The following is a 26,564-nucleotide window of genomic DNA, read 5'->3' as shown; positions in this document are numbered from 1 at the left end:
AGACATTTTGTGTGTGTGTGTGTGTGTGTGTGTGTGTGTGTGTGTGTGTGTGTGTGTGTGTGTGTGTTTGTAGAGCTCACAGAGATGATGTTGGCGCGAAGTTCTTGCAGGTGACTCCTCAGCAGCTTCAAGTCTCTGGAGTTTGAGGCTCCAGCGTCCATCAAAAACAACTTGTCACTGATCTGCAGGTCCACCCCAAACCTGAAAACAAAAAACACAACACCACTATTTTAATAATTTAAATCTATTTGTAGGTGTACTGAAATATATGAAGAAGTGTTACACCTAAACGTTCTGATGCCAACATTTTGAACTGTAACAGAGGTGTAATTACCACTAGTAACATTTAGGTCATGTTATCTCAGCAGCTATGGTGTCTTATTTGGTTGTCCATAGCAATGGTCGCTGAGGCTCATGGGTACTGTAGTATTTAGCGAAAACACTTTGCTTGTCAGTTTAATACAGAATAATTTGCCTCTGCATTGCAAGAGGTGCCATCTGGTCAATAAAATCATCCAACTAAAACAAACAACAACAAATATATAAAGGCAATCCTCCTCTGTGCCGTGTGTTCGAGTCCCAACCTGTTTCTGACTTCCTTGAGCAGCACTTTCTCCTTGTCGTAGGTGAACTCTCCAGAGAAAGCTCTGGGGACGGCCGCAAGGTCAGCGTGTGTCGCCACCAGGACGACCATCAGAGGCTGCTGGATCCGACCCCCGAAAGCTGGAGAAACACACACAACATGATAGAAGTTAGGCAAGGATCTACTATTAAGATTATGCTCAGTCCAATGAAAAGCACTAATAACGCAGTCATGGACATCATTCAAACCCTCCCCGTCCTCACCGATGTTGTCCTGTGGCAGTGTGAGGCCTTTCAGCAAGTTCAGCCAGTAGGTGATGTGGCCAAGTTGGGTCTCATACGGCTCCTCCAGGCTGAACAGGACCAGGTGGATCGCTGTGGCGTCGTTGGCTGCAAAGTAGTCGTAGGAGCAGTAATAGACCGGGTTCCCAGAAAACTCCCACACGCTGAAATCCCCCACACCTACGGAGAGTGAAATAAGTGACATGAACAGCATGTTAATATTGTTGTTGAGGTCATTATTTATCACTGCCTTTAGCACATCTCTGTACTAAGCAATATCTTATTCATCGCAGTAAATAAAGGTTATTTTATTTTGAAAGTGTACATTTAACCTTGACATTTAATGTTCCAGTTTTGGTTAAATCTAAGTGAGTTGGGCTCTCACCGTGGATGTTGGCGTGCTGGATGTCGATGGCCTTTGTGGCCTGTTCATCAGCCGTGGACAGAGCGTTGTGGACGGGGGAGAAGACCTCCAAGACACCTTTGGTCAGGCTGGGCTCAAACATCATGCTGCGACTCCGCACACTCACATTCTCACAGCCCGGGTACAAGTTAGAAATGCTCACTGACACTAAACACAGAGGAAAAGAGACACAGAGAAGGGAAACAGTAGGGTTAGATTTTGGAGAACTTGAGTATATATTTTAAATGAGGAGCAGGGAATTTGATGCATTATGCATTTCAAACTACAATTTTTTATTTTTTATTCAAAAACAGCTTTCTTCAGTAGGAGAAACATCACATAGATGACTAAAGTAGTGCAATATAACACTACAACATGAGGAAAAAGAATTTAGATAAAGTTGTAGTAGTAGATATTTTATAAATGTTCAACTGGTCCAATATAATCAAAGTATATTATATAATGTATGTATAATGTCAATCTGTATGTTAATAAACATTTGAATGTTGAAATATTCCAGGTTATTTTATTGTGGAACAAACCGAGGCCTTTAGAACTATGTCTGTCTAGATTATCCACTGATGATCCTCAGTTATTTTTCACCCAATAAATGCACACTTGCTACCACATGGGGGTGCTGTTTTATTACAAATAAATCCACTATGCAGACAACATTTGGATTTCTTTGACACTCTGCAGGACCACACCTACAGTTGGTTTTGAACCACAGTGACAAAAGGTCTTTTTTTGCTGCAGTTTTGTATTTGTTTGGGTCCATACTGCCTCATTTTGACAAAGGCTGTAAACAAAAGTCACATGGATCCACAGCTAAGTCTACTGGTTACTGTTTAGTAACCTGTCACTAAAGCTTTCCAAGCTTGAGAAACGTCTGGTTGAAATCCATCTGCAAAATGTTCTATTTCTTGCAGCCAGTTGATTTTCTCGGCCTTAACCAATCAGGGAGCTTCTTACCAGGTCAAACAAACAGAATTAAAAGAAAACACATGTTGAATTGTTCCAGGCATGCTTGGTGTAATTGCACCCCCATGACAAAACATAATAATCATAATAATAATAATAATAATAATAATACAAATATTCAGCTGTAACACTGGCAACAATACTGCACTGCAGAACGGAACTGGTTACATCATAAAAACAAAGCATCAAATGACAAAATGTCAAGTGAAGTAAAGGCCACTTCTGAGACATCTTTATGCATCAACAACAAAAAGTGTGAGAAAAATGTTACAGTACATGAAATATGGACTTGATGCCATATTGGTTGTCTGGTTTTAGGTCAGACAGTGTTTTTAATAATAACATCTGCGGCAGGTTTGGACTTCAGGGATGCAAAGCTGTTCATATGTCTGTGTCAACACCTTTTCTCTTTATGACAGTCCTAAGTGTCTTACAAGAGAGCATGATTCATAACGGACAAAGAATAAAAACCTCAAGCTGTATTAACAATCTTTCTTCAGTGTTGTTCTGTGTGAGTGAATGAATAAAAGAAGATCAGTCTCTCTCAAACAACTGAAGCATGAACAGCCTGAAAGCCATTTCAGGTGTCAAGTTGAGTTTTGTGGCCAACGGCATCATAAAGTTACAAATATTGACACTAGACAAAGGTAAATATGCATTTAACGTGCCACACTTTGACTTTCGACAGGCTTACAAAAGTACATAATTGATGCCTTTATTACGTTTGCTTTTATAGAAATCTAAAAACTAGACAAATGGACATCATGATGGCACTTGTTCCCTCTCAGTCCTGCTTCTTTGTGTTTCACTGTGGACTCATGTCACGTATTGCTGCAGATATAACACAGAGTCGATAAAGACCGTTACTGAATTCAGCTAGAATTGAAAGAAACAAGAAAAAGCTCTTTCAAACTCCTTTCAGCTCTGACACAGGCAACAGATTTCCAGATAGTATAGAGGATGGGATCGGTAACACTATACGGCTCACGTAACTGACCATTATCTGAGTGAGCATCACGTCTGTCTGGGAGGTAATGGCTCAGAGCGCAACAAAATAGAGCGCTTAACGAAAACACAATGGTATGTATGTGTGTGTGAGAGAGGGCAGATAGAGTGCAAATGCAGAAAGATTGAACACAAAGTGTGTGTGAGTGTGTGCTCAGTCGTGTTTTTTTACACTACACTGAACATGTCAGGGAGTCTTACCACAGACCTGTCGCTGTGTGCAGGACTGACCTCTGCAAACAAGCTTTTCTGCAGACCAGCAGCAGTAAAAAGGAGAGACCTTTTTTACATTAAGATTCCAGTTAAGGTTCCTGCAGTAATGGGGTTAATATTAAGGGTTACTGGAATTGTGGTTAAGGGTTACTGGGTTAGATGTTAAGTGAACAAGGTGAGAAGCAGGGTGATGTTTGTGTTGGTGCTTTTCATTGATTGTGTGGTGTTATTTTTGACTAGTTTTGTTTGTAGGGAAATGAGACATCCTGGTGAACATGGGTGCTCTCTGTTTTGTTTTCAGAAACATGGATTAGATATGTGAAAAGAGGAAGTGAAACTGCCACACCATCTTTTTTGACACTCTCACTATGGGTCACTAATGTCAGACATTCTATATAAAAAATCCTATGTGTCTACACACAAAGCTTAGACAAACACAGGGACACTAAACTGGACGACGAATAGCAGATAGTTCCTGGAAATACGTGTACAGCTAACAGGAACAATTATTGGAAAACTTTCTGAAATGCAACCACTAATGTAGACAGTTTAAAAAAGAATTGCAAACCACTAAAAATATAACTATGTGGATTAACTGCAGGAATTGTTGACATTTTTTATTTCTCAAAGTGACCAAAATGCTATATGATCAATGACAATATAATGTGACAGAATAGAAAGCTATCCTATCTATCTGGTGTCTTTGCCCATTGTTTCTATTGGTTATGACAAAACTGTACTCACTAACTAGCCCCATCTGTAATCTTTTTAGCTCTTTTTTTTTTTTTTTTTAATGTGAAAAATAACAGATGGTCAAACCCACAAACTTAAAAAATCAAGTTGTGGCATACTGGAATTATGGTTTTCATGCTTCCATGTGAAAGAAAATGTGAAAACTGTATGTCAAGATGAACTTGATGAATCATGAACGTCTGAATGTCTGAAAAGAGGAACAAGCATTGACTAAACACTGTTGCTATGCACTAAACAGAACGGCAAATTATTAATTCTAGCCTGTTTTGGCAGAACAAATCAGTCTGGTTCTTGGCAGGTGAAAGCTTAATCTTGTCAAGGATTATTTTATCTTCACCAGAGCCGTCTGTCACCTACCAGCAGGTTTGGAGTTGATGGGGGAGTTGGGGTGGCGGGCCGTGTTGGTCATGCGTGTCCTCCTTCTCCTGAAGAAGCTACGCAGGATGCCACATTTCAGAGACTCCAGCAGGCTGCTCTTCCCGGCTCCGGAGTGTCCAAACAGCTTCAGCTTGATCCTTGGCTGGACGGTCTGAGTGGGCCGCAGCTGCTGGATGTAGCTCAGTTTGTGGTTGTCCTGACCCAAAAAAGAACCCACCCACACAGATTTATCAAAAAACCACTGACAGTTCAGGTCACATTGAGATACACCATTATCTCCTGTATGGCATGAACTCCCACATGTTTTCATTTCATGACAGACTTCAATTTATCAGATTTTGTTCCACATACTGCATCTTTCTTTTGAGAAACTTCCAAACACACCAGAGATACTGTAGTAGCAGAACTCCTACTATGTTTTTCATACATTGCAACCAACAACAGTGAACCAGCAGCTGTGGGAGGTTTTCAGACATCGGGAACACAGACTGTAGATGGCTGTTTGAATTGTACCATCCCAGTAGGGTGTATATGTATTAGATCAGGGGTTCCCAATGTTTTTGCACCACAGAACTCTCACTGTAATCAAGTAGCTGTGGGCATTGATTACCTTGGGTAATGATGACACACCAGCTCAAAATCAGCCTTCTGTTTTGGGGGCATGACAGGGAATGATAATGAAAGATGCAGCACAGACAAACTGTGTCAAGTTAAAAGTAACTACCACAAAACAAGACTAAGAGTTAGTTAGTTTAACATGTTAACATGCTAACGTTTGCAAAATAGAGCTTAAGTATAGTTGAGGTTGATGTCATTACTTTTGCAGGTACCTGCATTTTGGAAAGTAAAGGGATTACCAAAGTTATTACAAATGATCCTGAAAGGAACTTGAATGTCAGTGCCAAATTTCATGGTAATCCATCCATAGTTGTTGGGGTGTTTGAGAATCACACTTGATGGAAAAGTCAAGGTATCGCCAACGTAATTAGGAATTATCCTTTGGTCACCATGAATTCTGTACTACATTTCATGGAAATCCATCCCATAATTGTTAAGATATTTTAGTCTGGACCAAAGTTGCGAACCAGACCACCCACCCGACGACCGACCAACATTACCATCCTTACAGCCACTAGCATGGCTAAAAAACCTATACTGGTATACTGGTTCAACACAGCCTGGGAGCAAAGGTTAATGGCCTGGAACTAGTCCACATCCTAAGGGTTGGGAACCACCGTATGTGTCTTGCTGTTGTCGATTAATACATGTGGACTGATATTTTTAAAAATGTAACAGGCTGTAGGATGATCAGGGTTTCACTATTGGAATTCTAAATTTGCTTGATTTAGACTGAAATTATTTGATAATACAGACTATTAAAAATGCAATTTGGAGTCATTCCAATGTAGTGAAACACCTTGGTGTGAAGGGTATAGGCAGGCAAGTGCAACATGTGACTGTTATTTGTTAAAGCTGAACAACCATAATGTATGCTGTGCGTAAATCACCTTATAGAGCCACAGTAAATTAGTTTTATTTTTTGACATTCAAATAACCCTCTAATGTTATCTGAAAGGATCAACCCACTAATATACAACATTTCTCTGTGTAAAGAAATAGGGCATCCTGTACACTCAGGCACATAAACATTGAAAGCCATTTCCAAAGATGGATGGCTCCTCTGTACCATGCTGTGAATCTGCCAATTCAACAGATAACATTTGTTAACATGTGACACACTTTTTTAATCATCCAATAGATGAGTCATATATCAGAAGAGGCCTCAAATACTGTGAGTGGCTGTGTGGGATCTGAAAGCACTCCCTACTCCCACCTGGGTTATGTTAACACATTCAATAAAAAAAAGCTTCTAATTTCAATAAGTGTGATTCACATCTGAGCAGAATATAACTTCTCTTTTTGAAATAAGTTACGTTGAACTACACATGTACTCTTTTAAAGTTAGAGGAACAGGACTGTTTTTTTCTCTCTCTGGGTTCTTGGGAAGTCAGCTTTTCTTTCAAAAGTGGCATCAATGTGCCAAAGTGTCTTAAATTATCCCAGCATATGCAGAGGATGACTGTTTTCACAGTTGCTGCTGTCATGTTTTCACGCTCTGCACTGAATCTCAGCAGGTTTTCTGGAAAAATGGACTGGAGGAGAAGTCGGTAACATTTAGATTTAGGTGCGCTGTGGTAGATGTGACACGAGTCAGACTGGGAACACTGGACTGAACTCCCCATACACCTCTGGAACAAACCAGTGTAGAAAAGCTTAATATCATGTAACTAGAAGGTGGCATGTGTCCTGTTGCGTTGAAGTGCCTTTGCACATTCTGAATAAAAATGGCTAAAATGTACCACGAAAACATCCACAAAGCCTTGTAAGGTTTTATGTCTCTAGTTGTGTTTTTTATCAAATATAGCAACTAACAAATCAAATACAACAATCTAATATACCTGTATGTGTTGTGTAATGCACTGCCACACAGTGTGCTAAAGGGATGGGGTGGAATACTAAAATCTGACACCTTCTAGTTGGAGCCATCTCTCTCCACACCTCTGCACTGAAATAGACCTGAAAGTGTGATGAGTGTTTGTGAAACCTGGTTTTGCGTCATACAGAGTTTAGGTATTTTCTTTCCACTTCTTTCCATTTAAACAGTGAACTGAAGAATTCACCGGTTTCACATTTCTTGATAGGCTTAAGTATGTGTGTGTGTCACTTTTTACCTTTTTAAGCTTGCCCAACAAAGAAACGATGAGCTTGTGTTGGTCAGCGTAAGCCAGATCCTCTGCAGTCTTCCCATCCTGAGAGAGAAAGAAAAAACAGAGAAAAAGAAATAAATAAATAATGTGTGAGAAATTATGATCAAACAGATAATCCCTCATATTTAATTTGTACATTTGTGTTGACATTTAATTTAGGATGCTGAACATCTCATTGTTTTTCATTAATTTTAGAAAAAAGTAATTTATGTTGTGCTACACACACACTGCCACTGGAGGAAGCAGCCCTTTGGACATACAGTACGTTAGAAAAATGGAAATATCTTACTGTGTTGTGCTGTTTAATCATTCAAACATCAGATTTTTTGAGACCAAACCAAACACAGTTTTGACAATATTATGGCTCAAGCTGTGTGTCATGTGAGATTCAAGAGGCTTCGCCAGATCACGAGAGAGGACACTGATTTCAAGAGACTTAAGAGACAACCAGAAAAATTTGAAATGAGGACAAGTCATGCTGGTTGTTCTGACCTGTTCTGTCTTCTCAAAGTCCTCCATTTTTAGCCACTACCGTGAGGTGTTCACTGCAGTGCAGGAGGTGCTTTGTTTCCCGAGCTACCTGGATATTTACTCTCAACATTACTAAACTGACCTCGGATAACATGATTCGGATGTGTCATGCTAGTGGAGGAAAATTTAGAGGGCAACAAAGGCCTGCTAAGATCACTACTTACTAATGCCACACCCACTGATTTTTTCATTTCAAACCTGTAGTCTTAACAACCAACAGATGCTGACTCAAGTGACATCACTTGAAGCAATTTATCAGACCCTCTGGAGCCACAAAAGTCTTTATACAATAAAAAACACAATCTGACATGCAGGAGTACTCTCAAACACATGTAAACAGTCTTGGATGTGTAAAATTGGTGGAGGTCCTCCTTAAGCACTGCACTCTCACAGTTGATTCCAGCAGATTAAGTACAGCTGCAGAGTCTACACGCACGCACGCACGCACGCACGCACGCACGCACGCACCCGCACGCACACACCCGCACGCACACACCCGCACGCACACACACACACACACACACACGCACACACACACACACACACACACACACACACACACACACACACACACACACACACACACACACACACACACACACACACACAGTATGTGCAGTCTCATTCTTTCCCTCCGTCTAGCTCCAGAACTGCCCTAATTTGTTACTCTCTTCATTTTCCCCTGAAAACACTGACACAGAAACACCACGGACCCGACAAGTTTCATGTGTCTTTCACTAACGCTGCCATCTGTCACTGTCCGGCTCTGGCTGCTGCTCCACAGGGAAAAACTGCATTGACAGCCTGAAACGCCCACAGAGCGCTTCCTTCTTTTACACAACATTACGGCAAAAGATCTTTAACTGTATCTTTTATGAAAAGATATTGATTACCGATTGTTTTATCTGGAAATATCAATAAAGAATTTTAACCTGAAGTCTTACTAGTACATTTTCTGTCTTAATTCTCTTCTTAGTTTTAGTATTTCTTTCCCACAGTGCCTCTCTGATAAGGTCACCTGTGCACTGAGAGGACTGACCTTTAAGTTGCTTGGATCAGCTAAATGTCAAAGATGTGAATGTAAATGAAGTGCAGCTTGCACCAAAAAATGACCACTTAGTGAGATTCACTTGCAAATTCATGGGACTTGCTCTTACAGATGGCAGGGTGTTACGACCATTACTATCGCTGCTTGGCAACTGACAGATGATGTGAACGGCTGGTGTTATGTGTTTGCCACAAAACTAGAGAGGAATATTAGATCATTGGTAGTATCTTCGCTTTAGATTAAATATCTGCTGAAATGGATTTGGACCGTTTGTCCAAAAGCTATGAATTAGTTCCCTGTAACCGACCCTACTAAGCAACAAATGTGTTCTTTCACTATCCAGTGACACGTTAAAACAGAGCCAACCATAGAGTCTTGAGCTAACTGTATTCCTCCTTCAGTGGCTCCACAACTAACCACTGACCGCAGGCCACTGGACAATGAATTATACATCTCAGTATGCGCTTTCCAGATTAAACATGCATAGCACATCAGCTGTCATACAATATTAACAGCCAGAAAATGCAGAGACAGAAAAGGAAACCTCAGTGTGGGACATCTGGCAGTGCAGCCTCTGGAAAAATGTTTTCATTTTTTACATGCCTTCTAACTTCAGATTATCTGATCTGTCTGAGGAGATTCAGAGGAGTACATTTAGATTTTGAGAAGAATTACAGGTTGATCACGAGTTAAAACATAAAAAGACAAAGATTTTATTGAACAATCAGTAAATCCAGTGCCAGACTGTTAGTTAATCTAATGCCTTTTTTCTCTCCTGTCTGTTTTTCTTGTATCATATCATGTATGTGATATCAGTGCTCTTTATTTCCTACAGTATATTTAATATTTTAGGGATGCAACTTACAATTATTTTCATTATCCATTAATCTGCTGAGTATTTGTCAATAAAACGTAAGTGAAAAGTGAAAAACGCCCATCACCGTTTCCTAAAATAGATGTTAACATCTTCAAATGTGGAGTTTAATCTGACCAACAGTCCAAACCCTGAAGATGATCAAATTGTTACCATACAAGACAAACAAAAGCATCAGTCGCATTTGAAAAACTGAAACAAAACATTTCAGCTCTACTTCACTGACACTGACAAAGAAACAGTATTTAATGTGGGTTGGTCTGATACCAGATCAGCTTAATAAATTCAGTATTAGTTGCTGCCTTGCTCGTTTATAATAAAATTCCTTTATACGAAGAGGAGAGATAAAAAACAAACGATAATCTATGTGCTCTTTGAACATGAGTACAATTAAATCCTGATTTGGGGTTACAGATTTTCAAAACGCCTGCAGAAATATCAGCTGACAGTGCTGAGGTTAGGAACACCATTAAATTCTCCATTACAGCAGAGGGGAGAGCATGGTGCAGCGGGAAAGAAAAGTGTTTTATGTGCAGCATCTAAAAAAAATCATTGGAGTTGAACTCCTACCCACCTCAGAGGTCGAACACACTTGCATCCAGATAAAATGAGTGAATCAGGTCTCTGACTCCTCGCACCAAGTCTGCTCTCTATTTGATCCTCAATAGTTTGATAAAAGCTCTCAGCCTGAGGCTGTCGGAGCACTCAACACCTTACCTAGTGTTCAGTCTCTGCAGAAACAACTCAGTAAAGTCATGTAAGAGTCTCTTCTCTGCACAGTAATTATACTGTTTTTCATGACTGACAACTCATTTACTACTTCATTGTACTTTATAATAAAGACAGGCCCGGTGAGTGTTTTGTTTTTATTGTGAGCATAAGAGAAATCCACTGTAAATTTGGTTCAAGATGACTTAAAGTTTACTGTAATATATAAGACTGCTACTAATAAGTTCAGTGAATGTACTGCATTTAAAATACATCTTCTGAATATTTTCTCCTGAAAAGTCGAACGTGCCAATCATTTTTGGAAAGTAACTGTGTCATTTTGTACTAATGATCGAGGGGAAAAACTGCTGCATTGCATTTGAATTAATCAAAGGTGCTCAACACCTTTGATTAATTCAAATTAAATGCTACAAAACTCTTTTAGTCAGTGCACACTTAATGTTTAATTAAACTTTATTTTTCAAAACAGTACTATTTTATTTATATTTTTAACTTTTTCCCTTTAAATCTATAAATCCAAGCTGTGCTAAGATCTTCTACCCTGTATCTCCTAAAACATCAATTAATCTTCATTTATTCATACAATATATATGAAGGATATGGAGCTAACATTTTTTTTCCCCATACACACAGATACAGAATGGGCCACTAATACTCTCTGAGAAAAAAAATACTTCTGTCAAAACTTTAGAGCTACTTAAACTACGGAAATCTAAGGTGGGTGTCAGGTTCAAGAGGTTAAATCAATTTCAATAATAAAACAGAGGAACCACATTAAAAATTTTAAGCCTTGAATCCACAGAGGAAGAGATTGTAGAAAAAAGGCGATGCAGGAGGTATCAGGAGGGCAGTGCTGATAATGAATTTCTGCAGATTAAATCTAGTTTGAGTTAAAAAGCTGCCATCAGCTTTTCTGCTTTTATTAAGAATGTGTGTATGAAGTGAGCAGTGTCTTGCTCTGCAGCTCAAGCAGAAAATTAACAACTCACCAAGAAATAAACCATTATTGGATCAAACAGAGACAGAGATGTTTTCGGTTTGAATACTGTATGAGCTATGTCACGTATGTCATCCATTTCATTGGGCCATGGCAACATCCCTCTGAAGACACTGTACAACCTGTCATGGTGCTAAATGCTCTCTACATACTAATGCATTTAGCTCTACTGAGAGCAGCAGTGTTCATATAAACCAGTTTACACAGCATAATTAATCAAGACACTGCACTGATTTTACTGAAATTGTGGAGAAAAAAATAGCTTTCCCAATAACCTGCAGGGCGTGAGATAAGTTCTCGTCATAATGCATGATCACATATGTTAGGCTACGGCTCGTATAAAGTGTAGGGAAACAGCGAGAAGAACAAAGTTGTGAGATGACTTACATTGGTGACAACGTCAATGTTGGCTCCAGCCAGGCAGAGGTGGCGGACAACCTCGAGGCTCCCGTTGTTAGCAGCCAGGTGGAGTGGAGTTCTGCCATACTGGATAAAGAGAGAGAAATATCAAAGAAGAGTTTTCAGACAGCATCAGGTGACATGATAATAAAAGCATCCATAGTATTGTTGAGTATTGGACAGCCTGACCTCAAACATGTAGTACAAAAGATTTAAAATATTCTTTTGGTTTTAAAATCGACAGTCTAACATATAAAAAAAAAAAAAAAGAAGCAAACCCTGGAACTGACGCAGCTGTAACTCAAGGATCTTTTTTAAAGTTTTACACAAGTGGAGTTCAAGGATCCTGCAAGATAAGACATGGCTGGGAGAAGAGTGTCGAGGGTCTACTTTAAGGGCCGGATAGAATTGAAAAAGGACACGAGCCCAAGAACATGGTCATATGGATATGGGCAGTACAGTTTGGGTTTGCACCCATGTTGCTTGTCTGCATATACAAATATATTCACACACTTGTTGGCTTGCACAAGTGCGTATCTTGGATATGGGTAGAAATTGCTGTTAGACAGATCCTTGCAGCTAGGATGGCATTAAATAGATACTGAAAGCAATTGCAAAAAGTAAACAGTGTATGAGAGCGAAGATACAGTTTATAGCATTCATTTATGCATCTTTTTCCAATTTCAATTGCCTGACTGTGCACATTTGTACATTTAAAGTGAAAAAAGTGGAAGCGGGGCGATTGTAGAGAAACAGGAAATAAATACTTCAATTTGGCAATCATACAAGCTTCAATAGAAGTGAAATGGAAGGCAGATAAAGGTTAAAAAACAAATACAAATGGATGAACTGACAATTAACGTGGTCAAAAACATCAAAATTGTATTATCATGATATTCATCAAACTTTCCTGAAATAATACTGCTCGTGCTTCAACCTATGTTTTGTTTTGGGTTTGAACAATCTGCATAATACACCAATGCAATGAGTTAGTTGACTGCCTACTGTTAGCATAGCAATCCATAATAGCTAGAGGTAGATAGACAAGGAGTCTACTTGCTGGTCCTGCTATAGTTGTCCTCCCTTTGTTTGACTGGTACAAGGTGCTCCGATGGGGTTGAGAAAAATGAATAAAATGATAAATAAAGCAGGAGCGCTGTGTTGGGCTCACAGTGCCCATAGTTACCATCATCATGTGTTATTACCATCACTATCTTTCACCTCAATATACAGATTTCTCTGCCAGAAGATAGAAGAAAAGCTTTGGAAAATATCAATATCCACTACAAAAGCATAATTGAAAGCAATCAATTCCTCTTTGTTACAACTTGAAAAAATAAGGCAGGACTCATCCTGATTTACTCTACTGTATACAGAACAGGAGACATTTTCAATTCCAGCCCTCTCATTTTTCTCCGTCAACAGCTGACAGTGAAGACAAATACATGCACAGACTCAGCTGTGTGTGATATGCTGCTTTAGATAAGCTTTAAAAAAACAAGCAGAAAGTGAAAATAATGAATAAATCACAACGTCTCTGGCAGCGCTGTCTGCTCCTGATGCACATCACTTCCCTGAACTACTCTGGGAAAAACATTTTTTGTATGCGCAAGAGGCTGAGAGGGGCTACCAGCGTCTCAGAAAAGCAAAGCAAACCCATCGCAGAATACATTAAAATGGATGGTGTCAAAATAGATTGTGAAATCACCAAAGGCAGAAACATGTGTGGGAAGTTGTGCCTGGCAGAGAGGGAACGCAAGATGGGATCTTCAAATATAAACCAGGTACGTGAGAGCTGCCTTAAAGGACCAGTTCACCCAAATAAGATAACTGCCATATTACAAGATATCAGACTTGAGACCATTTTTTTCCACAGTAAATCAAATGTAAATAAATAAATGTTGAATAAGTTTGAGTTTATGAGTAGATATTTTTAAAGTGCTTAACAAATAAAGTTGGATTGGATTGGATACATTAAATAAAGAAATATACTGAATGCTAGATTTATGAGCCCATTGGATTGGATCACACAGCAAAAATCCTCAGGCTGCATGTATTTACACTTACAGCAATCCCTTTAATCCCTATAATATGTTTGCTTTGTGTTTATTTATCCCTCGGCTTGGCCTGTGATTAGTGCTAGTTTAGCTCGGATGGAACAGCTACACTACGCGGTCGAAAGTATGTGGACACCTGAGCACTGAAGGCATATGTGACTGTTGTGACCATTAATCTGCTGCTCTAAGAGCCTTCCACACTTTTGGGCAGGCTTTTCAACAGATTTTGGATCTTGGCTGCAGAGATTATTTCCCATTCAGCCAAAACACCATAATTGAGCTCCATCAACAGGGTCGCGGCATATGGGGCCTCAAGCTGAAACAGGAATGTGCCAACCAAACTGTTACCATGAAGTTGAAAGCACACCATTGTTTAAAATATCTGTATATTATCTTATAAAATATACATAAACATTTCCCTTGATTGTAGCTAAGGGGCCTTGCCAAAAGCAGTGTGGAATGGACAGGAATCCACACACTTTTTGATACCTAGTGTAATCTGGCCAGGCTGCTTACAATGCGAGTTGATTCATCAAGCTGGTGAAATGCATCACATAATGCTGCTAGTGTGTAGCTGGCAGCTGACAAACAATAGCTGTGTTTGCATATTATGTAAGACGAGTGTCAAAATTGCTCATAGAGCAAACAGGAATATTTTAATACAGTGATGCACTATTCAAATTTTGTGGAAGTCATTGCATTTCTCATAACATCTGGATATTAGGAATGCCAGTAACACAAACATAAACAAGGACTTTGACTGAATAGCTGTAGATTGAGTCATAAAATTAAAATAATTTTAAAATCAACAGGAAAAATAAAAGTGTTCGTTCACCCAATTTCAAAAGTGACATATTATAATGGACCCGGAAGCACTCAAGGATCCTACAGGGGCAAAGACCTACAGTAATATGGTGGTGGTTTGATCCCCAATTTCTTCTGTCCACATGTCAAAATGCTCTTACTTGCTTCATTATTCCCCAAATTATTCCACACAATAACACACACGTTGCTTTTGATAAAAAAAAAAAAAAGTCTGTCAAATGTAATGTCACTTCCCAAACTCCAATATACAATGGAGGTGAATGGAATTTCCTTTATAGAGTTCCTATTACATTGGAAAGAAAAACAGAAAGAACTTTTTTTTTTTAGGGGTAGAGGCAGAACTTTGGAAGGTGGATAAGGTAGATACCACTACAGTTGAATGTTATTTCCCTAATTTTAGTGAACTGAGCCTTTAACCATTTTGTTGATATTAGTCCGGTATTTGGGCGCCACATTGCTGCTCTTATTCTAAAAAAGCGTGGGGTGTGGCGGGGAGGGGTTTTCCTCACCTTATTGGGGAGGTCGAGGCTGGCCTTGGCGCTGCAGATCGCTGTGACAACTGGCAGGTTTCCGTCCTTACAGGCGATGTGCAGCGGCGTGTTGCCATGGCGATCCTGCTGGTCCAGGTGGCAGTGGTGTCTGAGGAGACAGCGGACCACTTCAATCTGACACCTCCGTACGGCCAGGTGGAGGGCTGTGTGACCGTCCTGGAGAGGCACACGCACAAAACACAAAGTAAAATCCTCAGCGTCACCTAATTGATCGTCGGTGCTTTTAAACATGTTTGTGTGTCTGGTTGGTGTGAACCTAAAAGCAGGGTAAAAGCAATGCAGAATGTCTCAGTCTGTGATGTCCTGAGAGCTGAATGATGCCCTTAGGTTTTATCATATGTATTGTCTTTCTTTATTGGTCTTGTTTTAGGTGCACCATTTTGATTGGCCTTTAATCAGAGGATCAAAATGTACCAATTTTATTTCTTTTTCATATATTTTTTGGATGCATTTGCCTTTACTAGATAGCACACAGGAAAGACAGATGGCAGGAAACAAGAAAGAAAGCAACAACAAACATAAAAAAGGTTACAAAGGTAACAGTAACAAAGGTTCCCCGCCAGACACAAACTGGGGATGCTGCCATCACATGGTTCAGCGTATTAAACCCCTTGCCCACCAGCATGCTCTGTTTCAGTCTTTTAAACTTTAGGCTAGAAGTGCTCGAGGCCATAATGTTAGTATCGAAGTCTTAGTACTGCACTATATGTCTTTCACTGGCTCGTTGTAACCTGTCTGACTTGTTTTTTCTCATTTGTTTTCCTCAGTGCAGAGGTAACCACACTGGTTTACCCTCTGGCAATGAATAGAGTTATGTGCTGCCTATGTGAGAGGTGCATTAGGAACATACAAATGGGAGGAGAGACTTAGGTTGGACTAGAGGCATGCGAGAATCCCCAATAAGGATCCGGAAAAAACAGCAGGAATAAAGACTTCTGACTCGAACGAGGAACAAAATGTTTGATGAACTGTTCAATGTGACATCTTTGTGTCTTAAAAAACTGTGTAATTGTCTCTGCATGGTTACATTACTGTATGTTGTGCTGAAGTGTTTGGGGCTGATCACCTTGTCAGTTGTTTCTAGATCTGCTTTGTGCTCCACCAGGCACTCCACAATGTCCACAAACCCCCGAGCAGATGCTGTCAGCAGCGGACTCTCCCCCTCACGATTCTTTGCATCCACATGGCAGCCTGCCTGGCAGAGTGCTCTGGCTACTGCAGAGTATCCGTGCCACGCGGCGCAATGCAGCGGGGTCTCCTGCTCCTGGAGATGGAACGTAAAAGAATTAAAAACCTGGGTCCTTTTGTTGAAAAAAGGTCTCTAAAAACCACTAGGGTCATTTTGCTGCCTGTGTGCCTGTGCTTACCCTGTCAGCCAAATCTGGGTTGGCCTTGATGCTGCACAGGTAGCTCACCACATCCACGTTGCCATACCGAGCCGCCACATGAAGAGCAGTCTCCCCAGACTGAAGGAGACAACATTGAATTAACATCAACAGTTATACTATAAATAAAAATAATAACACTTATGTCCACACACCACAACTTTAAATAAAAAAAGATATATTGGAGTTTTTACAATGATGAGTGTATGGTATGGTGGATACAGTGGTTCCTACTTTGAGCTATGGCAAGTGAAATGCCTATTCCTGTTAGTCATGCCACTTCCTCTGAGTCAACAACTTTCCAAAACTTCCACTTAAACAAGGCATTCAGATTTGACTGTCGTGTGTGTGTGTGTGTGCGCACGCACAGACATCGGACTCGTTAGACATCGATCCATCAGCTTTAACTTTATGGCTGCAAGTCAGAGCAGCTCGTTAGCAGAGAAGCTGCGTATATGAAACAACACCCAAGACGTTGTGTTCGCTTGTGTGGGAAATTGAAGCGCTTAAAATAGCAGCTAATGGATTTATAATGGGGGAAAAAAACTTTGCAGATCTATTTAATTAGGGGACTTACATAAAAACACAAAAGAGAGACAAAGATTCACCTTGTTAAAAAGGCGTTTCCCTTTCTCATGAGACGATTATTTGGTTCCACACAGACACCTCAGCTTGTGATTCCAGGGTTATAAAGTAATAAAGTGAGCTGAAACTTTAATGATCCTAAGACAGGAACTAGATATTCAGGAAAGTGCCTGGAGTGCAGATAAGCTCTGGTGGAGGAGGACTCTCTGCCTGACTGTTCACAGACACAAGAGGACATCACCAGCGGGTAAAATGATTGAGGAGATTGGAAAATGCTTTTGGGATTTCGTCTGCCAGAGCGAGCTCTGTGATCGAGGCTACACCAGCATCAAAAGCAAACACACATACACCATCTTTCTCAGCAAGACCTGTTTCTATAGCAACAGCAAATAAGCTGATAAAATGGCAGAATAACTGGTTTTCTCCCCAGGTGCTGACTGTGGTGAGTTTGAACATGCGAATTTGTGTGTGTGAGAGTGTGTATCTGGGCATTATGGAGAATCAAAGTAACGCTTCTCAAGAGGTTTGATGGGTAGGAGTGTGTGAGTAATTGCTGAGAGATAACAGAGTATGGTGAGTTGTAGTATGTATGTGTGTTTCTGCGTGTGTGTGTGTGTGTGTGGGGCAAGGAAAAGAGACACTTGATTCACCTTATCTTGGACATTCAGAGGGCATTTCTTTTCATGGAGGAATTTCAGGGTCTCCACGTGGCCGTGTCTCGCTGCGTAGTAGATAGCGTTGGCTCCACTCTGAAGGTTCAGGAGAGAAGCAAATTGACGGATTTATCCCTGACCTTTACTATAAAATCACGCTCTCTGGGACTGCGTCTGCAGCCAGATGATATGAACACATCCTTCTAAATACTGCACAGCATATGTCTGACAAAGAACTTGGAACTGTTTAGAGGGCGTGTCAGCATCCTGCCTTCCCAGTTAACCAAATGCACATAACACACTGACGTTTGTTATCCTGACTGCATTGTGATGATTTACAATATAGCAAACAAAACAGGAAACAAGTGTAAGATTGGTGAGTCTAACAAGTGCTGACTTGTTGCCAGTTGTTGACAGTTTATACTTTATTTCACCTTTTGTTGTGTCATTTCTTTTAGACAACAATTATCTTTTTCTTTTTTTTGGACAAAACAAGATATTTGAAGACATGACCTTGGGCTTGGGGAACTTGTGATGGACAGTTTTCAATATGTTTTGACATTTTGACAATGAATCGATTATTTGAGATAGTAATCAGCTTATTATTTAATAATTAAAATAATTGTTAGATGCAGCCATATTTCCTGTTTGTATAAAACAACTTAAATCACTAATTTTGTTATCACTTAGAATAATGAATTTGGCCAACAGAAGTTTGTAAATTTATAACACTATAAAATCATATAATCACAATACAATTCCACTGAAATATGAATTACCATAATATTGAATTATTTCCCAGCCCCAATATTTTAACTTGTGCTTTTAAGCTAAAACCACAAAACAGTGACAGTAAAGTTTATTTCATGAAAATATTCAGTTTTTTATATTTATTTTGCAAATTAAATATATATATTGAAGCTGTTCTGCAGGTACAGAACAAGTATATATCTTTCTAAAGGGACTATATAAAACATATCAATGGAGCATATGCTGTAGTAGTACTACAGTACTTTGTGCAGTACACCTGAGTGCAATGAGTTCATGGCTACCCCATCATAATCCAAATGACAGCCTGTCACATTCTTCTGTCTTCATTACTGCAGCGCCTTTACAGCATGTCTACTAAACTCCACCGCTGGCTGTCAGAACCACACTGCTTACACCAAACAGATGAGTCTTTACCTTGTCATGGGCCTGGATCTCTGCACCTTTTCTCATCAGCACCTCGATAATCTGGATGTTGCCACAGCCGGCTGCAATCAGGAGGGGAGGAGTCCCGTGCTGAAATGTACACACACACTATAATTTCAGTTTTCAGCGACCATGATGTGTTTATGTATCTTTAACGTGTGCTAACAATGGAGCTGTAAACCTCAGTTTGACAGCACGTAATTATACATAAAGAATACTAAGAAGTAGGCCAATTTTCTCCCACAAGTTGTTACAAATGTTCAGGCACTCAGGAAATTAAATTAGATCGCCATATATCAGGTTACAGACTGTGTCGGCTTCGTATGTGTCTCATGGTGATGGGAATACAACCTTAGTTTATAGAAATGAAGGAAAGCGGATGGAAGAAAATAGCAAGATGACCTTTTCTGAACATGTCACTGAGCTTAACAAAGCTAGAAGAGAGAATTACCAGCTGTAAACTCAAAATCTTTTCTTTTGCCGTTCTTTAAAAACCTTTATCAAGTGCTCTGTCACTAACAGTAGTGTTATTCTCCTTCTCCTTTTCATATTGCTATATTGGCATACTCTCCTCTTTTGCTTTACACTTCACTGAGTTTAATAACATCACGTCCCCCCCTCCCCCCCATCAGCTGTCAACAAACAGCATCTCTCCATCGAAGCAGCAAGCAGAATAACGATGAGGGAGTTGTTAAGTCGGAATATGTACCCAACCACCAGGTTGTAAAAACTAAGGAACTGTTTGGGTCTTTTCTGCACTTCATAATTCATACTCTCATAAAATGTATACAACTGTGAGTCCTTCACTCGGCTTCATTTCTGTAATTTTCTCTCTATAAAAATCTTAAATAAGTGGGAACTGCCACACTTGAACTTGTTTCTGTTTCTCATTGACATTTTTACTTCTTGAGAAATCTCACTTCTTTGTGTTTTAGTGGCCAATTTCAGTCCCTGTGCTCCACCTCGTATCATCTATATTTCTGATTTCCATTTCAATGTCATCCACTATTTTATACATGGAGATAAATGTAGATGACACATTGTTTCTCTCTGGCTGTTCAGATGCTGATTTGCTACCCACTTCTGTTTTCATACAGTGTTTGAAGAAATTGACCTCTTCACTATGCTTTAGGGAAATTTGAAAAGACAGAACTGAAAAATGTCAATCTGGAAACAACAACTGTCAAAGAATATGACTTTCCAGCATGCAACGTCCTCTTTGTGAGTAATATTATGTCATAGGAGAATGCCTACATATCTACATCTCTGTCTGGAGTTTTATTATTATTATTTTTTTGTTGTTTTTTGCACTGGCTGTAGGACCCATTTGGTCCCTAAAAGCATATAATAATCTCAAGTTTTATGTACACTATGTCTGTGTCTATCACCTTGTTGGGCTGGTTGACGTCGTAACTGTTCAAGGAGCCGAGCAGATGCTGCAGACCGGGCACGTTGTCGTCGTTTATGGCATGGATGATAGCCTTCATCACGAAAGAGTCTTCCTCATCCTAGAAGGGTGGGAAAGATAGTTACTCTTCTACTGTTCACAGGATGAACATTAATCCTGTGAATTCTTTTGATCACATGCCCCCTAAATCTCTCTTTCATCTTTTTTATCGTGCATGAATACACACCGAAACAAACATACTTTTCTTTTGGATCTGTCGCTGAGGTTCAAAACATACAAAGACGTTTTTTAAGTCTGTGACACATGACCCAACAACCTTCAGCCGGATGGCACAGAAATCAGCTGTGATGCTCTGCTGCACAAAGAGACGAGGAGGAGGAAGGCAGGGAGGGAGGCGAGGCGAGGCTGATGTGGCGTTTGTTCGGCCAAGCGTGATACTCCAGCTACATTCCTCAACATAACCTCCCTGCTGGGGGAGCCATGACTAAACCACCTCAGAGGGCTGCAAACACAACACAAATATGTATGAGCAGCAAACCGCCTGCTGGGGACTCGCTGTCAACACAGCTGTTGTTGGGATTTTTACCTTCTGAAAATTGTAATTCATGTCACAGGATGGAGAGGTTTTTACCAATCTACCTTATTTTCTCTTTGAAGTGTACTATTCCCAGAGCAGGCCTCTGCTAACAGCTTAAGAACCTCCAACAAAAGAATACAGTGTGATACATGTGACACATGTGACACGTGGTCCTGCAGAACAGTCTTCACAAAAAATTATTTAAAAAGAGTAACAAGGAGGCTGGTATCTGGAAAATAAAGATGCGGTCTTAGGGGGACATGTCCGGCAGTTACAACTTTTTAAATAGACTGGGACAACTAGGATTGGCACTGGGAATAAGTGATGCTCTTCTGTCCCTCAAAAAGTTATTTTGGAGTTGTTTTGTACAAGTGGCTAAACTTTATATGCTTGTTATCATGACAAGCTAACTCTCCAAAATTTGTTCTTTTGTTGGGGCATCTTAAGCTACAGTTACTCTGTGTTTCTCTGTGAGTTTCTCTAACTATTCATTTATGTTACAACTCATTCAAGTCATTCATCAAGCACAAATGAGTTGAGCCACATTTGATGACAATAGCAACTAAGATATATCATAGAGTCACTGATTGTGTTTTGCAATAACAAAGCATTTAAAATTTTCTACAGCCTCTGGGCCTCCAATCTGTGATTGGCTTCTTCTCCATAGCAACAGCGGTGAGGCTGGTGAGTATTGTAGCCGTAGCAAACATGGTTCCTTAGAATAAAGTTAAAATACAAAAATGGGTGGTGATAACACAAAACTATAGTATTTTACTCCACCCAAGTGAATATTCATGATTTGCAGCCCTACTACTAATACTTTCTCAGCTCTCACACCCCATTCCCTGAATTACTTCCATCATCTGACACAAAGCCTCTAACACAGAAAATTAACAGAGGGGTGGCTGCACTAAAGCCCACCTCTGAGTAGAGTCTTTAAGTAAAGCACTTAACCCTGGAACTGCTTTCTAAAGATCTATTACGAAGCGTCTACTAGTAAACATTAAACGCTGCTGCACTTCTGTTTATGGACTATGGGGGGCGCAGCAACCTCAACGTGTTTAGTTCTACCTGCCAGCTCACCTGTGACAAGAGGAAGTTGCAGCGTAATCCTTTGATGGGGGAACAGACCTGGCCTTGGCCTGCTGGTAATGCTTTGTAAATGATTAAGCCTCTCACTGAGGCTGCAGTGTTTACATCTCACAGGCTTGTCGGTATCAAAAGACACACAAATGATATAAAAGCTTTCTTATAGATCACCATTTGGGTTTGAACTCATACAAACTGACTTGTACATTTACAACAGTTCCTTCTCTGGAGGCCCATTCCCTGGAAGCTTAACCTGGTTTTAAAGTCACACACGCTGAAATTCCAACAATTCGACAAACACCTGACCTGGGCCTATGGAGGGGAAATGAGGAACCGATCAATTACATGTAGGAGCTCAAGATTCTTAGAGAGATTGTCGAGTTAGAAATACCAGAGCTGTAACTGAGACCTTGGGGTCCTAATAAGAAAATGCACTTCAATAAAAGCAATCTGAAACTAATTAAGATGCCAGTCTCCTGTCAATTATGTTTATTTGGCCTGTATTAAAGATAGAATAGAACTGCAGAGATGAAAGTAATGGTTCTTCTGTTGTAGATGTTTTACTCAAGTGCACTTTAAAGCCCTGATGCCTTTAATAGCTGAACATCCAATAAACCTGAATGAATTTGGATCAAGATCCTGGCTGTAATAATGTTAAACAGTCCTGCTTATCCTGAATTTAATGTCTTTTTGTATTTGTTTAGAGGTTATGTCTGCCAGTCTAAGCACAATATGTAGAGGTCTCCAGGTCTTACCAACGTGTCATCACTGCGTGCCACACTTATGTTGCTTCTGGACAGGAATGAGCGGGACAGGCGGTTGCATAAGGAGATAAGTCGGACGGATTGCTGGAAAAGAAGAAGAATGGAGATTTATGAATGAGTAGAACGAGAAGTAGTTGATGTCAAGTCGTGTTAAGGGGGACACGACCAGGCAGGCAGGTGTGGACATAAAGCAATTTTCTGCTGTTTAAATTCACTTCAGTTGCTTTTCTCATTGTGATTCACTCTTTGATAACCCCATTGTCTTTCATACTGTTAAGTGAGTTTACTTTTTCCTTACAGTACAGAGTCCTGCTCTCTACAACTCCCTTAAATTAAATTTTAATTCAGAATATTTTATATTGCTCCCTCAAGAAGCAATTTGAGGGAATTCAGTTTGCCAAAACAAATAAGACAAATAAAATAAAATACAAAATATAGTAAGGTAAAATAAAGAGCTGAAATAAACAAGGATAAATGGCAGTGGTCCATCTGTTACTGGCCAACGACATCCAATGCCGCGAAGGCACATTATAGCAAAAGGTTCAAAAGGGGCAAGTGCATTTATCAGTCTGTACACACAATAAAATGACCCGCTCTTGCACATCTTCACAAGTCCAAAGGCTTCTGAAATAAAACCAAACTTCCTGCTATTTGTTTTACAAACAGAGAATCAGGGCATTATGTTAAAGCAGTCACTGAAGCCAGCGGGGTAACTGATTATGTACTCTTATGTGCCTTTTTGAGGACTTGTACGGAGCTGTGGAAGGGACCTCTGTGTCTTGTCAGTAATTTAAAAGCTGAGGTTAACCTTGCAATTAGTGTTTGTACTTTCGCCAAATTAACGTAAACCAGCATATAAGTTCACTTACAAATATATTGATTTGTACATATTTTAATACTCTAGATCTTAGACTTGAATGGGCTCTATTTGCTTGGTCTTTCAGACTGGGAATCACAAGAATCTGGCCTTGAATGGAGCTGGGTTTTTTTATTTTCACTCCTAATTTGCTAATATGGTGAGATATTTCATAAACCTTACAGACTTTTTGAATCTCACTTTAACTTAAATTATGACTATATTCATGTCTCTGCTTCGTCATGTTTTGGCTACAGTTTTATATGTGGGAATAAATAAACCTGAAGTCAAATTAAGCTTACTGAAATGCCGGTTCAGTGTGTGAGACTCTTAGCAGAAGACAGAGACATGGCGTGACAGCACTGCCAAACCACCACAGATTCCAGCATTTCTTGCAGGCTGGGTGCAGTGGTGGGTCAGCCATGGTGAACCAAAAGAGACAAGGAGACGACCTTTTAAAGCAGCACGGTGTGTAAAAATCAGAGATAGTATCACAGACATGCACTTACTTTCCATTTTCTTCGAGCTGCAAACTTCTTGAACTTTTCCATGTTGACAGCCGACTCCTTTCTGCTCAGTGCTTGTAGAGTGTCTTTTGGCTAATTTCACAAACACATGTTTCGATAGACAAATTATTATTTAATACATTAAGTACAAAATCAATTGGTTGAGCCTTAACACAATATTCATCTTAGAAAACGAAACTATTTCAATATCAACTACTACTACAAAATAAAAACCAAATATCTTAAATTTTACAGGTTTAAAAATGTTATAATTAAATAGAGATGACATCAGTCAGCTATCAAAAGAGTCTAACCTTGATCCAAGGGTGCTGGAGGCTGTCCTGAATAGTCATTCTTTTTCTGTGGACAGTAAAAGTATAAAGATTAAGGAGACAGAGACATTTTAGACTTTAGATATTTAGCAGTTCCAGAGTTGATAGTTAACAGCCTTATTCAGTGCTTTCTGGTGTGACAGCATTTTAATGGTCAAAGCAAGGTAGAGGCAGGAAACTATAAATTAATGTCAATTATTTTTAATTTCAAAGAGGAGAAAATATGCCCCCATCCATGTGTTGTGTGTGGCATTCAAAATCCAGTTCCAGGAACTCAAGTGGGTGGTTAAAAATAAATAAAGCCTTTAATGAATATGGGCAAAAATACTGACAAACATTGACAAACTTGACTTTGTCAAGGTGCGTTGACACACAGTCATTATGTGTCAGATGTAACCGGAATTGGATGCAATGTCCCACGCATGAATGAGGACATATTGTTTTCTCTTTAAAATTATTTCTTTTCACCTCCAAGACCACCAGAAGTTGTAAATGGCACCAGAAACACTGCTGTTTGTATTATATGTGCAAAACTAGATTAAATGTATTAATGCCACCGCTGTCAACAGCCCATGAAAGCTGTGGACAAGTTAAACGAGAGATCACATTACCACAGACAGCAAACACAGCTGTGTGCAGATCAATATAAGAAAGTGTCACTCAAATGTAGCTGTAAAGAAATGATTATGATACAGTTGTGAAATACTAATATCCCATCTTGATATAAATTTGTCATAATTCTTTCTAAACCTTTTCTTCTAGTAGTGTGACTCAAACAGGAACAAACTGTGGTGAATCTTAAGTCGTGTTCAGACTGACATTAGCACTGCATGAAAACATGCAGCCCTCTCATTCATTATAATAAGACCACTGGGGTAACACAACACAAAAAACAAACGATCATCTGGCGAAAACCTAGTTCAACATTTGTTGCAGTGTTTTGGCCTAATAAATCATTAATCACCAATAATTGATAAAAAAATAATTGTATAATTAGTTGCAGCCTTACTGAAAACTATAATTGTGACAATAACTGTCAAATCATACATATAAAAAATTTTCCTCCAAGTGAAAATACTACTTTTATAAAATTGATTAGTAACTCATTCATTTTTTCTTAACTCATCCCCATTTTTGCTATATTGATCTATGTTGATCTAAAACATCTCATTTCCTTTTTGAAACTATCCAAATAACACATGCTTCTCAAATAACAACACCTCAAATGACGCATTGAGACAAACTATCAGGAACATCCGAGTAAACGGAGCAATTGATGTGACAATCAATTTGTGTACTACTTCCCAAGATACATATATCTTAACGGAGAGGATACTTAAGTTAGGGAAGATGTTTCAAAACATAAAGCACTCCATTCACATATAGGCTATATTTAATTAACATCACTAACGCTCTGAATGTCAATAATCTATATTAAATTACCATCTGATATTCAATAGAAGCCAAGGTAGTCGTTAAGGGAACTGGTGTGGTCAAAAGTACAGACACCACTTCCCTTAGTCCCTCACAACCACATCCCGTATCACAACTGCTGTCAACTAACACTGAAAACAACGAGACATTGTTTTAAAAAAGTTTCACTATGCTCAATGTGCGCCGACATAACCACTGGGGAAATTGGTGTAGTCCAGTACATCACTTCCTCCTCTACGTCTACCACATCCCTGTTTCTAACTGAGGCTATTTTAAAGGGTATTCTGTTCTCACACACCCCTGAGTCAAAGTACCACAAACCTTTACACTGCTGACTGAGGTAACAGTGAACTTAAGGGGTGATACTGTCTTTCCACATTTTAGGTGAGGAAATGTTCCAATACA

At 39.5% G+C, this 26,564-nt stretch overlaps 1 protein-coding gene across 1 annotated transcript in view; it reads right to left on the bottom strand.

Moving 5' to 3' along the window:
• Positions 1–26,564, bottom strand: part of dapk1 (death-associated protein kinase 1) — a 73,320-nt gene that overhangs the window by 6,041 nt on the left and 40,715 nt on the right. The window contains exons 9-24 of the mRNA XM_051423013.1: positions 24,708–24,753; positions 24,397–24,486; positions 23,023–23,115; positions 20,582–20,701; positions 19,185–19,283; positions 17,997–18,095; positions 16,744–16,842; positions 16,443–16,640; positions 15,335–15,532; positions 11,932–12,030; positions 7,330–7,407; positions 4,577–4,793; positions 1,250–1,435; positions 847–1,044; positions 585–723; positions 81–201 (exon numbers count right to left, since the gene is read on the bottom strand). Coding sequence (XP_051278973.1) covers positions 81–201; positions 585–723; positions 847–1,044; positions 1,250–1,435; positions 4,577–4,793; positions 7,330–7,407; positions 11,932–12,030; positions 15,335–15,532; positions 16,443–16,640; positions 16,744–16,842; positions 17,997–18,095; positions 19,185–19,283; positions 20,582–20,701; positions 23,023–23,115; positions 24,397–24,486; positions 24,708–24,753 — 2,080 coding nt within the window. The remainder of the gene's footprint in view (positions 1–80; positions 202–584; positions 724–846; positions 1,045–1,249; positions 1,436–4,576; positions 4,794–7,329; positions 7,408–11,931; positions 12,031–15,334; positions 15,533–16,442; positions 16,641–16,743; positions 16,843–17,996; positions 18,096–19,184; positions 19,284–20,581; positions 20,702–23,022; positions 23,116–24,396; positions 24,487–24,707; positions 24,754–26,564) is intronic.

This window comes from Dicentrarchus labrax, unplaced genomic scaffold, assembly GCF_905237075.1.
Source record: "Dicentrarchus labrax unplaced genomic scaffold, dlabrax2021, whole genome shotgun sequence".
NCBI classification, from domain to species: domain Eukaryota; kingdom Metazoa; phylum Chordata; class Actinopteri; family Moronidae; genus Dicentrarchus; species Dicentrarchus labrax.
The sequence above is the reverse complement of the archived record's forward strand: the minus strand, read 5'-3'. Positions and strand labels throughout refer to the sequence as shown.